Source organism: Manis pentadactyla, chromosome 5, assembly GCF_030020395.1.
Source record: "Manis pentadactyla isolate mManPen7 chromosome 5, mManPen7.hap1, whole genome shotgun sequence".
NCBI classification, from domain to species: domain Eukaryota; kingdom Metazoa; phylum Chordata; class Mammalia; order Pholidota; family Manidae; genus Manis; species Manis pentadactyla.
This window is the reverse complement of record NC_080023.1, coordinates 6,716,026-6,729,664: the sequence shown is the minus strand read 5'-3', so window position 1 is coordinate 6,729,664 and position 13,639 is coordinate 6,716,026. Positions and strand designations below refer to the sequence as shown.

Sequence of the window (13,639 nt, the reverse complement as noted above, 5' to 3'; positions counted from 1 at the left end):
ATCATTCACATCTAAATTGTTCGGTGCCCAGTTGGCACTGTTAGTGGGCATATGTGATCAAAGAAAACAAAGTCAATTTTTTCTTTCAAAAACTCCCGTATTTTTAATAATATATTTACCTCACATTATCATCTATTTCCACTAAGAAACTTAGAAGTCCTAATTTAGCCACTTCTCGAAAACCTAATTGGAAGAAGGGCTAAAGGCTAAATATATTCAGATATCCAGTAGCCACAAACTTCATGAAAATGATAAAACCAAGAAAAAGTCTTTCTGATCACACGATCCATTGTGGAAACCCTAGGAAATCTCTGGCCTGGACATGTTTTTTAAAAAGCTTTACCTGGAATATATAATAGTGATCTGAGTCATCAGTGCTAAATAAAGGCAGGTAGAAACAAGGAGAGGTTCCTGACCTGGAACAAAGGAACAATTTGGCCTGGAGAAAAAAATCTAAGATACCAAAGAGAAACCCAAGTTTAAATCATGATTCTGGTACTTCCAGTGGGACCTGGAGCAAGTCCCTTGGCTCTCTGCATCTCCTCATCCCGGAAAAGGGTCCAGGAGCATCGCCCTCCTAGGGCTGTGGGAAGATGTCATGATATGTCAGGCTTAGCACTGAGCCTGCCCTATGGGGAAACTCCACAAGAAAGGAGCTCTTGTTACTGGGGCAGTGGATCTAGGCAGCGGGGAAAGGCAGCCCAGGAGTGGCAGGTGGTCGGCACCCGTGGAGCCACAGCAGGTCAGAAGATGCAGCTTTGAAGGGCTGAGGCTTGGGGCCATGCCAGAAGGAAGAGGCCAGGCTACAGAGTGAGAGGAGGAGGAGAGCAGGGGCTATCTTGGACCAAGCCCCTTACGTGTGGCAACTTCAATCTTCACAGCAACTCTATTGTGATTCCCATTCATACAGGAGGAAACCGAGGCACACAGCTTTTGTATTATGAGATCCAAGGAAACTTTGATTTGTTCCCTTGATATAAGGGATGAAACTACCCACTTCACTGCTGAGTAAATGCCTACTTTGTCAGCCTGCACCCCAGTGTTGGCCTATGGTCTCTCGGATGGTGGAGAGGAGCTCGGATTTGAACCCAGGCAGGTCTGGCTTCAGAGCCTCGGCTCTGGGCTGTCATGCTAAACTGGCTCTGATGACTTAGAGTCTCCAGGACCTAAGCTATAGAAAAGTCAGGGTGCCTGGGGCTCATTCTTGTCAAATGCTGACTCTGTGGTGCTGCGACACTGTCATTTGATTAGAAGCCATGAACGGAATATGTGGTGATCTGGTTGCTCCTTTCCCATGCAGCCCCATGGCAGACATTGCTAATCGATCCTAGCATTTCTTCCCCTTCCTAAAGAGCTGGGGTTCTTGAAGAACGCTTAAAAAATCACCACCAGTTGACTATAGAGTTGTAGGTCAGATAAGATCTATTTGCCTTCCCTAGCTTGAGGGCTTAAGGCATGCCAGACAAGAGCACAGAAATGCAAACTGGGGATTATTTTATGCCACGAAGAATCTGTATGTCATTCCTTAAGGGACTAAACATATTGTTCCTCTAGATGTACTGAAATTCATAAAAGTAAATAAGCAAACACGTTTTGAACAGAACCCACAGGGAAATCTTTGCCCACTTTAGGAAAATCAAGGCATTGCAGGTTGTACTGCAGGGTGAGTCCTGCATGTGGAGGGGGGTCAGCTGGACTCTACCTCCCCTTGGACATCACCCTCAATACCACAGCCACAACTCCTGAGGAAACCTGCAGACCCTCAAGTTAACAAAACAAGGGGGAGAAAACAGCCTTTCAGGATTGGCAGTGGAGATCAGAGCTCCTGGCTGCGAGGCCACATGGTGAATCACAGCCTCAGGGCTCGTATGCAGCTGGGAGACCCGCCTTTAGGGGACCTACCCTGCGCTGGCACAGAGAGCCCTCGAGATACGGTTGCCATCCTGACAGTGTTTTGGAACCACTGGCTCTCCTTACAGACTCATGATTCTTAAACTTATTCAAATACCATTCAACTATCCAACTATCAATAGTGTCAAATACTATTCTCAGAACGCTATGCACTTTTGTGGAACATCACAAAATACGGATAAATGAAGTGAAAAATAACCAAGTGCTGTAAAAGTTGATGCCAACTCTCACAGCATGTAAATTAGAATTGCATGGTGTAAGTGCCAGGAGGCTTAAGAAATTTTATGCAGGAAAACCTTAAAATTGAGAAAATTCTATTACCTTTTCTCTGAAACCTAGACGAGATGTTGCCACTTAATTTTTGCAGTAAAATTCCTCTCTGTTCAGGATAAAAATGGCCGGAGCAGGGCTATCCTGTCACTACATTCGCATCCCGATGCAAACTTGATGCCAGATCTCAAGAGCAATGCTGCCAGAAACTACCGGGTAGAGCTGAGTCCTTCCCTACCTTTGATCTACATGCGGAGACCTGATCTGTGGACTTCCACAAGCCTCCCGCAGGTCAGCCGGCGGCCCCCTGAAGGCAGGGCTGCAAAGGCAGTACTGGAGCAGCTCACAGTATCCGCTCAGAGGCCAAACAAAGGCCTGACCTCCCAAGGGACGTCCGCCCTTCCCACTCTGACAAACATACATATTTACTTAGAATTACAATGCAAACTACCAAAGGACCAGTTTAATCTTTTATATCAAAGGGAATAAAGTAAAGCTTCCCTGGGTCCCATAACAGTAAGAGCCAAGGTAGCCTTTACAATCAAATTCCTCTTCATCAGGGCTTACAGCTGCTTCTCAGAGGCCTTCACTGTTTTGTGGCAAAGACAGAGAGAAGGTCCAGCCCCAAGTTATGGAAGTTGAAAAACCTAATGATAGCAAGCTGAGCAAGATTAGGAGTTTCTCTCAATGATAAAGGACAGTGGTAGAGTATCTAACACGCCATTCTTTAAGCTGGGGGAAATTGCTATTCTGATGTATTTTTAATATCATTCAAGTCTGAAATCTGCTGTGAACCCTTGAAGATACCGTCTTCTACAGTTTTATAATCTAGTGATAAGCCCCAGTGACGTTATTTGACTTCATGGAATGCCAGACAGACACAGAGATGGAAATTTGAGAAATGTTAAATTTCAGTGCATTTCTGGACAAAATTAACTCACCTACCATCATTCACTGAGGGTGGCAGTATAAACTGATGAAAGCACTTGGAAAACTGGCCCTATCAAAGGTGAAATGTAACTGATGACTCAGCAATTCCACTCCCAGGCATACGCTCAGCAGAAATGAGAAAGTATATGTACCAGGAGATATGCAGTAGACAGCTTCATTAGACATCCAGCCATCCTGTGAGCAGCTAAGCATTTCATCGATTTGTTCAATCATGTACAGCAATAGACCGCAGAAACTCCAGCTTCGGGGCGATACGGATGGGTCTTCTGGAAGCTGAGTGAAAGAAGGCAGATGCAAAAGGGGTACCTGAGAGATGATGCTATTTACATCAAGTTCAAACCCAGGCTAAAGCAGTTCATGCTGCCCCAAGTAAGCATACAGTTATCTGTGGACTAAATAGTCGTTTCTTGATTTGAGTAGTAATGGCACAGTTTACTGGAACCAGAACAAGGATTAACTACACAACTAAGAATCAATAAAAAGTAATACTTTCTGTACCTAGTAAATGAGAAATACAATGTGTACCTCGTGAAATTCACCAAGCTGCCCACTTAGATCTTAGAGGTTTCTGTGTGTATACTTAAGTGGAAAGTTTACATTAAAACGAACTCATCTAGGGTTGTTTGGCAGGTTTATGACTGTACCTGGGTCCTGAAAAATGGTTACACATTAGCTGTAAACCTGAGTGTTACTTCACAGCTGCAGTGGATTTCCTCACTGAAATGTGCCGTCAGACTGCCGGTTTGACCACGCTGGCTCTTCCGGCTGCAGTCTGGTCACTCAGAGGGCTGCGTGCGGCAAAGAGCGAGGTGTCTAGAGGATGGGGCCTCTCCTCGGGGCCAGTGCCTCAGACAATTAGTGGTAAACGCTGCAGCCTGTGCATACGTTGTGCATACATTCAGACTCCTACTGTGTGCTGGACACCTTATATGCAAGGGAGGCTAAATAACCTGCCTGAGGGGCCCTGGGCTAGATATAAGGTCAGGTTCAGCGTCAAGGCTCCTCTGGCACGTGGAGCCCTGCTTGGCGCGAATCTCCTCATGCTGCCTCCCACGTGGATGGGGGCGGAAGGCTGCAGGGGTAAGTGGGTGAAGTGGCAGGAGAAAGATGCCCTAATACAGCAGGTAGGTGAGGGGTACCTCTCAAGAATCAGTCCAGGGGGCTTCTAATCACCTGTGCCCTCCACCCCCACGCCAGGCAGACCGACTCCCCGCCTCTGGGCCCCTGCTCCGCCAGCCATACACCCCACGGCATTTGTGCTTGCCTGAGTTGTCTGTCTCGCCCTCCCCGCCAAGTGGGCTCTCTGGGGTCCCCTCATTTGTCCTGGGGACTCAGAATGGCTTCAGTGGCGAGGGCTTGGTGAGTGCGGAGCTGCAGGTGCTGGCAGCACGGGAGGACTCAGGTCCAAACGTGTTTGTGAGGAAGTGCAAGGGTCAGTGTGCGCAAGACAATGTCCCAGCAGAACCTCCTAAAAGGTGAGCGCCCACCACGTGATTATGATGTGATTTCTCTTCAACTGAAGGGGGTGAGCTTCCTCACCCGTACCAATGCTTCTGCCAAAATCCAGTTTACCGGGAACAGAATGAACGCTAACTACACCACCAACCTCTTGCCCCTGTGTAGTTTGGGAATTGATACAAAGGAACACTTTCTGTACCTAGTAAATGAGAATTATCATATGTTCTCCTTGGCTAAGTAGAAAAGGAATGTAGGCCTATTTTAGCCATTTTTTGAAAGCCTAATTGGAGTAAGGGATAAAAATGAAGATATGTTGAGATGCCATAATCACCAAGTACTGGTAAATGTATAGGATATGCCTTTTATCTTAGATGCATACAACAACTGATCTCTGATTTCCTTCTCCAAGGGTGGGAGTTATAGTCTTGAGGACTATGGTATCGTGGTTCTGTATCCAGGTAAAACTGAGCAATGTACGATTACCTGCTTTATGCTGGTGTCCAGGTTCACCACTGAGACAAAAAAGACCACTGCCAGCTGGGGGATCCGTTTTCAGTGGCAGAATAAAGAACTAAGATGTATTATCAATAGCTTTCACTAATGAGATTAATTGGCTAACACCACTGATGTCCTGAAACTTCCCCCATTCAACTGCAGAAGTGCAGTCTAAGTCACAACAGCCTATACACAAGACTGCTGCTCCTTTAAAAAAAAAATTATTATTAAGATATCATTGATACACACTTTTATGAAGGTTTCACATGAGCAACATTGTGGTGACTACATTCACCCATATTATCGTGTCCCCCCGATACCCCATTGCAGTCACTGTCCATCAGTGTAGTAAGATGCCACAGAGTCACTGTCTTCTCTGTGCTACTCTGTCTTCCCCATGACCCCCTCACATACCACGTGTGCCAATCATCATACCCCTCAATCCTGTTCTCCCTCCCTCCCCACCCAACCTCCCCCTCCCCCACCCCTCCCCTTTGGTAACCACTAGTTCCTTCTTGGAGTCTGTGAGTCTGCTGCTATTTTGTTCCTTCAGTTTTGCTTTGTTGTTATACTCCACAAATGAGGGAAATCATTTGGTACTTGTTTTTCTCCACCTGGCTTATTTCACTGAGCAAAATACCCTCCAGCTCCATCCATGTTGAAGACTGCAGCAGCATTTTAAAGAATTCCTAGAACTCTTACTCTGGAAAAGAAAGGTAATTACAAGGTAATGAGAGGATCAAATTAAAATTGTTTTAATAGGACCTAAGGAGCTCGAGTTTTAACTTTGAAAGAAAAATGACATGTTTAGAAGGAGAATATGAGAACTTTTTGAAGATATTCATAAAAATCTGCACACCTATAAAAATGCAGACTATTAATCTTGACTTTTATTAGCTTGTCCTCACCACCACCCTGTCAGGTGATTTTTAAAGAGAATAGGAATGGGGTCCTTGAAAGCCTCTTTCCTTAGAGGGGTCACCTTCTTTCACTAAGGTTGGCAAGCCACTTGTACGTTTCTGAAGCAACAGTAATGTGGCTTGAGTGACTCTGCAAATTCGTTAACTTTCTCCATATAAATGCCCCTCTGTCATCAGCTGCTGCGTTCTTTGACTTACTCTACCATGGCACAGTCCAGAAGATAAAGGCAGCCCTGGGTCTACTTCTGCTTGGCCTCCCTCTGTTCTGAGCCTGTTTCCTCCTCAGACTGCAAATTGGCTCATGTGCCTGACATCTTAGGAGGGTCCCAGCCTGTAACAGTCACACATCTTAATCTTCTGGAGGGCAGGATACAGTCTGTCTTCTCCCAAATCCTGCTTGTAGAAAGCATCATGGGAAACTGCCAGTGCACACAAGTTGACAAATGCCAGGAATGCCAGAAAATAAGGTATTAGATAAAAAAAAAAACCCTGTGTGTCAAAATGCATCCCTGACAGGTTTGGGATACCAGAGTGCCAGACCCATTAAGACCAGCATGGGAACAGGCAGAATATGGTAGAATTCTATCTGACACTTAGTTTAGACCAAATGAAGCTGTCAAACCTGACACAAATATCCTTAGACTGGTTTCTCAAGTTCCAGGGGCTCTAATATCATGTGTTTGAGTCCAAGTCCCACAGGGAACTGCCAAAACCAAAGCGTGGTCTCAGTGCAAGGACCTCGCAAATGATTTGTGGGGTCATGCTTGTAGCGAGACCCACAGGGGCAACCGCACACAGGGGAGCCCACCCTGCCGACTGCAGTCTCCCCCGAAGAGGTCTTCCGCGGCACTGTCAGAATCGCCATCACCAGCTTGGCTCCTTCACCCTTGTGGAGCTCAGGGGCACAGAGGCCACCTCCTCCAGCCCCAGCGCATGGGCACCGTGCTAACACTCCTGCGGGATCTCACTCTTGAGAACCTTGGGTAATAGCTGACAGGACAACAGAAATGGCGTAAGTATACATGTCATAGGTATACATTTTAGGTAACTGTTAATTCGCCCAATCTTGCCTTAACTGCATCCCAGTAAAACTGATAAAATAAAAATGGACACTAATTGTAAGTATCGTGGAGCTTGCACATCACTGCAACTCTCGGAGCAGGAGCAGCTCTGCGCACCCCATGCTCGGGAGGCGGGCGGAGCAGAAGACGCCCAGGACTGCACTGAGGGGTCGTAGCTGCGCTCTGCTGTTCGCCCTACTAAGTGGTCTGGGTCAGGCCTCACTTTCCCACTTTTCCCTTGGCTTCCCAGAAAGTCTGAAGCTCTCATGGCTCCAGAATTGTTACTGACAATAACAATAGCAGTGACAACTACCACTAAGTGAGTATCTACTGGGTTTAGGCACAGTGCTGTGTACTTCACAGGATTTGGTTCATTCCTCACAACCCAAGAGGAACCTTTACTGTTCCCACCGTCCAGATGGAAACAGTGAGGTTCAGAGAGGTTAGCTATTAGAGGAATAGCCAGGAGCAGACTCCAGATCTGGCTCTAAAGCTTAGGCCCTCGTCTGTCCTGACACAAGGCCACTGACCCCCACCACTACATGGTGGCACGTCCCCAGGTCAGGTGGGAACATGGTGCTGCTCCGCTCAGCTGCCCAGCCCGGAGGAGCTTGCTCCTCAGGCTCACCCGGGGACTCAGAGGCTCAGTGAGTGTCTGCCTGCCTGTGCGCCCCTCCTCCTGGTCATCCTCCCCCTCCTAGTCCCTTTAACACTTGTTCTACGCCCCATTCATGCTGTCACCTGTTGCATGACGTACTACCCATAATAGTCATTAACACTGTTTAAAGGGGTGATTCTTACCAGGGGCACCAGCTTTTAAGAGGACTCATGGGCAAAAGCTACTCAGACTTCAAAAGTGGCACAACACAGCTCTCCCCCAGCACAGTAAACGAGGACTTAGAATACCATTCCAGAAAGCACTTATTTCTAGTCAGAGCACTGCGGCAGCAATACGGCTGACTGAGGGACTCAGTCTCACATGACCTGCTTCCCTGGACCTGGTCACAGGCCCCACTCCTGCGCACTGGCAAATCTGTCTGCCTGAGGACAGACTGGGCCACAGTGTGAAGGGGCCAAACTGTGAGAGAGAAACCTCCTGTGATGGGCACGGGTCATCACACACAAAAGCTGTTGTTACTGCCATTCCTGGATCAGGTACCACAACTCACCCATCTTAACACAAACAAACCCACAGAAACTCACTGATCACATAAGTGATGCAATTGAAACAAATACTTTTTAGTCTGACCATACAGAATTATTTTTGATGTGACACATTTTAAAAAGCTTTCCACATAAAAGCATTTTTAAAAGTACAATAATTTTCACCACTACCAATTTGCAATTTTGGACAAGAATATGTTTTATTTTTCTCATAAAAGTTCTACCAAAAATATATATTTTCCTTAACTTAAAAATACAGCTTTTGAAAACAAAGTTTGGGGTTATTATAATTCATTACATGTTTTACAAACAGCAGTCAAAGGAAGATATCAACAGAAAGAATCCGATTTTTAAATACAAAAATGTTCATTTCAAAAGCTTGACTTTGTCCTTTAGTAACTTAAAGGTGGGGTTCTTGCTGATTTTCTTGTTAAAGATGACCAGGAGTTCCCCTTCAGATTTGTGATGGTTCCTTGTCACAGTGTAATACTGAGCTAAAACCTTCACAAGGAGAGAGAATTGTCAAATGGGTGTGTTTGTCCTGAAGATTTACCAAAAATGCTCTTTCTTTAACCCAGAAGTAGGCCAACAGTAACACATAAAAGCAGCCCAGGTGCTGGTCACACACGTGTGTTCTGCTTGTGAAAACTCTCACAGCTGTATACGGGAGAGCACCTTGTTCCATGTGTGCTACATGGCAATAAGAAGTTAAAAAAAGAAAAAGAAACCCTTGCTCTGGAGTAAACAAAAGTAACAGCAAAACATCTAGAAGAGTAACTTGCAGACTGAATAAAGGCACTGCTCTGACTGAGGAAGTGGGATGGGATTTGCTCCAATCCCTTCCCACAAGCACTGAGGGGCTATTGGAGCAGCTTGAAAATCATCAAGATACAAACAAATGTGCAGTATTTTAACTAAAAAAGAAAAAATTCTAAATTAAAGAACTGATTTTCCCCAGCTTATATACCTGGGCTCGTGCTCCATACCTTTTTCCTTAGCTTTTTGATTGCCATTTCATTATTCGGGGCCTGCTTCAGGACTGCTTTAATAGTCCCCTTCCAGTTGAATTTACCTAGAGTATAAAGAATAAGATGTAAAACATTCTGTTCTAGGGTACTAGGAGAAGGATCAAGCAGCCATTTCTGTGACACCTATTTGCTACCCCAGAAATGAACTAAACCTGGATGATAGGACACCACAGTCTGTGGCAGGCTCGGCCTGTCCGAGCACAGTGGCCTACAAGCACTGGCTCCCCCCAGGACTCACCTGTGAGCAGGTTAAGTAGGTATTGCAGGTAACATCAGTATAACAAATCCATGTAAAAGACTGAGTTGTATCTGATGATCTCAAGAAAATTTATCAAGCATCTCACAAAGATCACGAGGCTGTCTATGAGCAGTTGGTGAGACAAAGATGAGCAAAAGCGGCTTAGCATTGGAATAGAAGAGGGAAAAGCCACAGAGAACTACTTTGTGGCAGGCTGAGAGACTCATGTAGGGGACTTCTGGTTCTCGAAAGATGGAGTAGATGAGCTTTCCCTATTCCTCTTGCTGAGAACAACTAAAATCCCTGGGGTCATATATTAAATAAACATAAGAAGACTCCAAAAGACGGAGAGAAGGCAGACTGGCTAGAGAGCTTAGAACTTGAGGACTGACACGACGGTGAGCTCCCTGGGTTTTCTTTTTGCCTCAAAGATCCCAGATTTGGAGCTGATGAAGCCAGCGACCTGGAATGCCAACAAAAACAAGCCCCAACAGAAGCCTGCTCCCCTGCAGCAGAGGACCAGCCCAGCACGACAAAACTTATAGACAATAACTATTCTCCTTTAGTTGAAAGCCAGAGGAAAATAAAAGGTGGTTCCATCCTCTCAAGGCTGTAAAGAGGGTATCAAAGAAGGCCAAGCAGCGAATCAGGACACCGATCCACCCCGGCTGGTGACAAAGCTGCAGGCAGCGTGTCAGCAGAGAACAGGTGGGAAGCCAGAATCCCCACCTCCACCTGCACTGACAGGAGTGCCTCCCTCTGTTGTCATCGGTGCCAAGTGCGGAACCTGGTCTTCTGCCTCCAGCTGGCCATAACAAAGTGCTGCCCCCGTCCCGCCGCCCACTACTCCCACACTGCCTTCTCCTGCCAGAGTTGTGTGAGAGAAAGTCAGTTAAAAGATAAGTCTTGAATAAGATCCAGAATCTCATAAACTATGATAATGTCTAGGTTTCAACTGAAAATTACTCCTCATTCCAAGAACTAATATTTCAAACTGAATGAATGAACAGAAGCCAAACTAAGATGAGAGATGTTAGAATTACCGTTCAAAGGTTTTAAAGCAGCCATGGTAAAAATGCTTCAACAAACAACTGTGAACACATCTGAAACAAAAGTAGGAGCACTCAGTTAAAAATAGAAATATGAGGAACTAAATGGAAATTTTAGAACTGAAAAATAAAATAATTGAAACTGAAAAGCTCATTGGATGGGCTGCACAGCAGAAAGGAGGGAGAGAGGAAAGAATCCGTGAACTGGAGGACAGAATAACAGAAATTACACAATCTGAATGAGAGAAAATAAATTGAAAAAAAAAACCTGCAGAGCACTAGGGAAAACTATATAGACCAACATCCCACATGTATATAGACTCAAATATCCCAAAAAAAACTTAACACAATTCAACAATTAAGTAATACAGTAAGAAAATTATATGCCACCACAAGTGGGATTTACTCTGGGAATAAATGGCTGATTCAATTTTTGAGTATCAGTCACTGTAACCTACCATATTAATAACTAATGGGGAAAAAAAAATCACATGATCAATGCAGAAAAAGTATTTGACAAAATTTAACACACATTCATGAAGAAAACTCTCAGTAAAATAAGAATATAGGGGAACTCCTTCAAGTTGATAAAGAGCATCTACCAAAAACCTTCAACTAACATTATAATTAAGGTGAAAGACTTTCTTTAGGATCAGGAACAAAGCAAGGATGCCTGCTCTTACCATTCTTACTCAAATAATGCTGGAAGTTCTAGCCAGCACAGTAAGGCAAGGCAAGGAAATAGAAGTCATACAGATCAGAGAAGAAGAAATAAAACTGCCTCTGTTTGTAGATAACACGATCACCAATGAAGGAAATCTACAAAAACACTCCTAGAACTAATAATTGAGTCCAGCAAGGTTGTAAGATACAAGATGAACAAAGAAACAAATGCATTTCTGTATATTTGCAATGAACATGTAAATACTTAATTAAAAATACAATACCATTTATAATTGCTAAAAAAATATGAAATACTTAGATGTAAATCTCACAAAACACAGACAGAACTTGTATGCTAAAAATACATAATACTGATGAAACAAATCAAAGGAAATTTAAATAAATAAAGAACATATTCATACCACATTCATGGAATAGAAGACTCAACAAAGTAAAAGTATCAATTTTTTCCAAATTGATATACAGATATAATGCAATTCCTATTTAATCACATATCTATATAACCACTGCAAGATTTTTTTTGTAGATATAAACAAAATAACTCTAAAACTTTATTTTGGAAAGAATAGAGTGGGAGGAATAAGCCTACCGAATTCCAAAGCTTCTCATAGAGCTACAGTAATCTACTGGTGGAGAGAAAGACACACAGAGCAATGAAACGGAATAAAGCTCCCAGAACAGACCAGCATAAATATGGCCAACTGATTTTTGACAAAGGTACAAAAGGAATTTAATGAGGGAAAAGACAACCTTTTCAACACATGGTACTGGAATAATTACACACTGATGGGCAAAAAAAATGAACTTTGTACTAAGTCTCACATCTTTTTTTTAAAGTAAAGTATCATTAACATACAATCTTGTGTTGGTTTCAAATACACAACACAGTGGTTCAACAGTTACCCATATTATTTCCTCACCCCCTCTAGTGTGGTCACTATCTATCAACATAGTATGATGTTACAGAATTGCTAAGTCTCATATCTTTATAAAAATTATCTCAGTGGATCACACACTTAAATGTAAAATGTAAAACCACGAAACATTAAAAAAAAAAATAGGACAGAGAAGACAAGTAGCGATTCTACAGCCTCTTACTACGCTGATGGACACTGACTGTAATGGGGTTTGTTGGGGGGACTTGGTGAAGCGGGGAGCCTAGTAAACATAATGTTCTTCCTGTAATTGTAGATTAATGATAAGAAAATAAAAATAAAAATAAAATAGGAAAAGATATTTGGGATCAAGGGCTAGACAGAATTCTCAGACTTCACACCAAAAGCATAATCTATTAAAGGAAACACTAAAAGGCAACTTCATCAAAATTAAAACTTTTGCTCTACAAAAGATAAAAAGACAAGCTACAGACTGAAAAAACACCTTGCAAAACACATATCCCCAAAAGATTAATATTTAGGATCCATAAAGAACTCTCAAATCTCAACAGTTAAACAAACAAAAAACAAATAACCCAATTAGAAAATGGGCAAAAGAACAGAAATTTCAATGAAGAAATAAGTACATGACAGAAATCACAAATATTCAACATTAGGAATGTTCAAATTAAAACCACTATGAGCCACTACTACACACTTACCACAATGGCTAAAATAAAAAATAGTAACACCACTAAATGTTGGCCTAGATGTGGGGAAACTGGATTATACTCACATTGCTGGTAGAAATATAAAACGGTATAGCCACTCTTGGAAAAGTTGGCAGTTTCCTTAAAAACTAAACATGCAACCACCATACTACAACACAATAATTGCACTGCTGGACATTTATTCCGAAAAAAAAAGATGTACAGGCACACAAAAACCTGTACATGAATGTTTATAGCAGCTTTATTCCTAACAACCAGAAACTGGAAGTAACCCAGGTGTCCTTCAGCAGTAAACACAGTGGCACGTCCACACCGTGGAACACCACCTCAGTGAGAGGAATGCATTACCATTACCCATCCGTGCAGCAACCTGGTGAGTCTCCAGACAATGCTGCTGAGGGAAGACAGTCCATCTCAAACGCTTACAGACTAAATGATGCCATTTATGTAACATTCTGAAATTACAAAATTATAGAAATGGAGGACAGCTTAGTGGCTGCTGAGGGGGAGGGGGGAGCGGGCATGGCTATAAAGGTGCAATGCGGATCCTTACGGTGATGGGCATGTTTGTCTCGACTGTAATTATGTCAACACTCTGGTGGAACTACAGTTGTGCAAGGCGCTAGCTACCCTTGAAGAAAATGGGTAAAAGATACATCACAGATAAATGTGTATTATTTCTTACAACTGCATGTGAATCTACAATTACTTCAAAAAAAAAAATTTTTTTTAAAGCCTCATACAAAGTTGGGAGTGATAGGTTTCAAGTTCAGAGATCAAACCCAACCTGGGCAGCTCCTGACC

At 43.4% G+C, this 13,639-nt stretch overlaps 1 protein-coding gene across 1 annotated transcript in view; it reads right to left on the bottom strand.

Moving 5' to 3' along the window:
• Nucleotides 1–8,404: 8,404 nt before the first annotated feature.
• LYAR (Ly1 antibody reactive) overlaps nucleotides 8,405–13,639 on the bottom strand; it is a 20,896-nt gene continuing 15,661 nt past the window's right edge. Inside the window, exons 8-9 of the mRNA XM_036921125.2 lie at nucleotides 9,217–9,302; nucleotides 8,405–8,731 (exon numbers count right to left, since the gene is read on the bottom strand). Coding sequence (XP_036777020.2) covers nucleotides 8,597–8,731; nucleotides 9,217–9,302 — 221 coding nt within the window. The 3' untranslated portion in view covers nucleotides 8,405–8,596. The remainder of the gene's footprint in view (nucleotides 8,732–9,216; nucleotides 9,303–13,639) is intronic.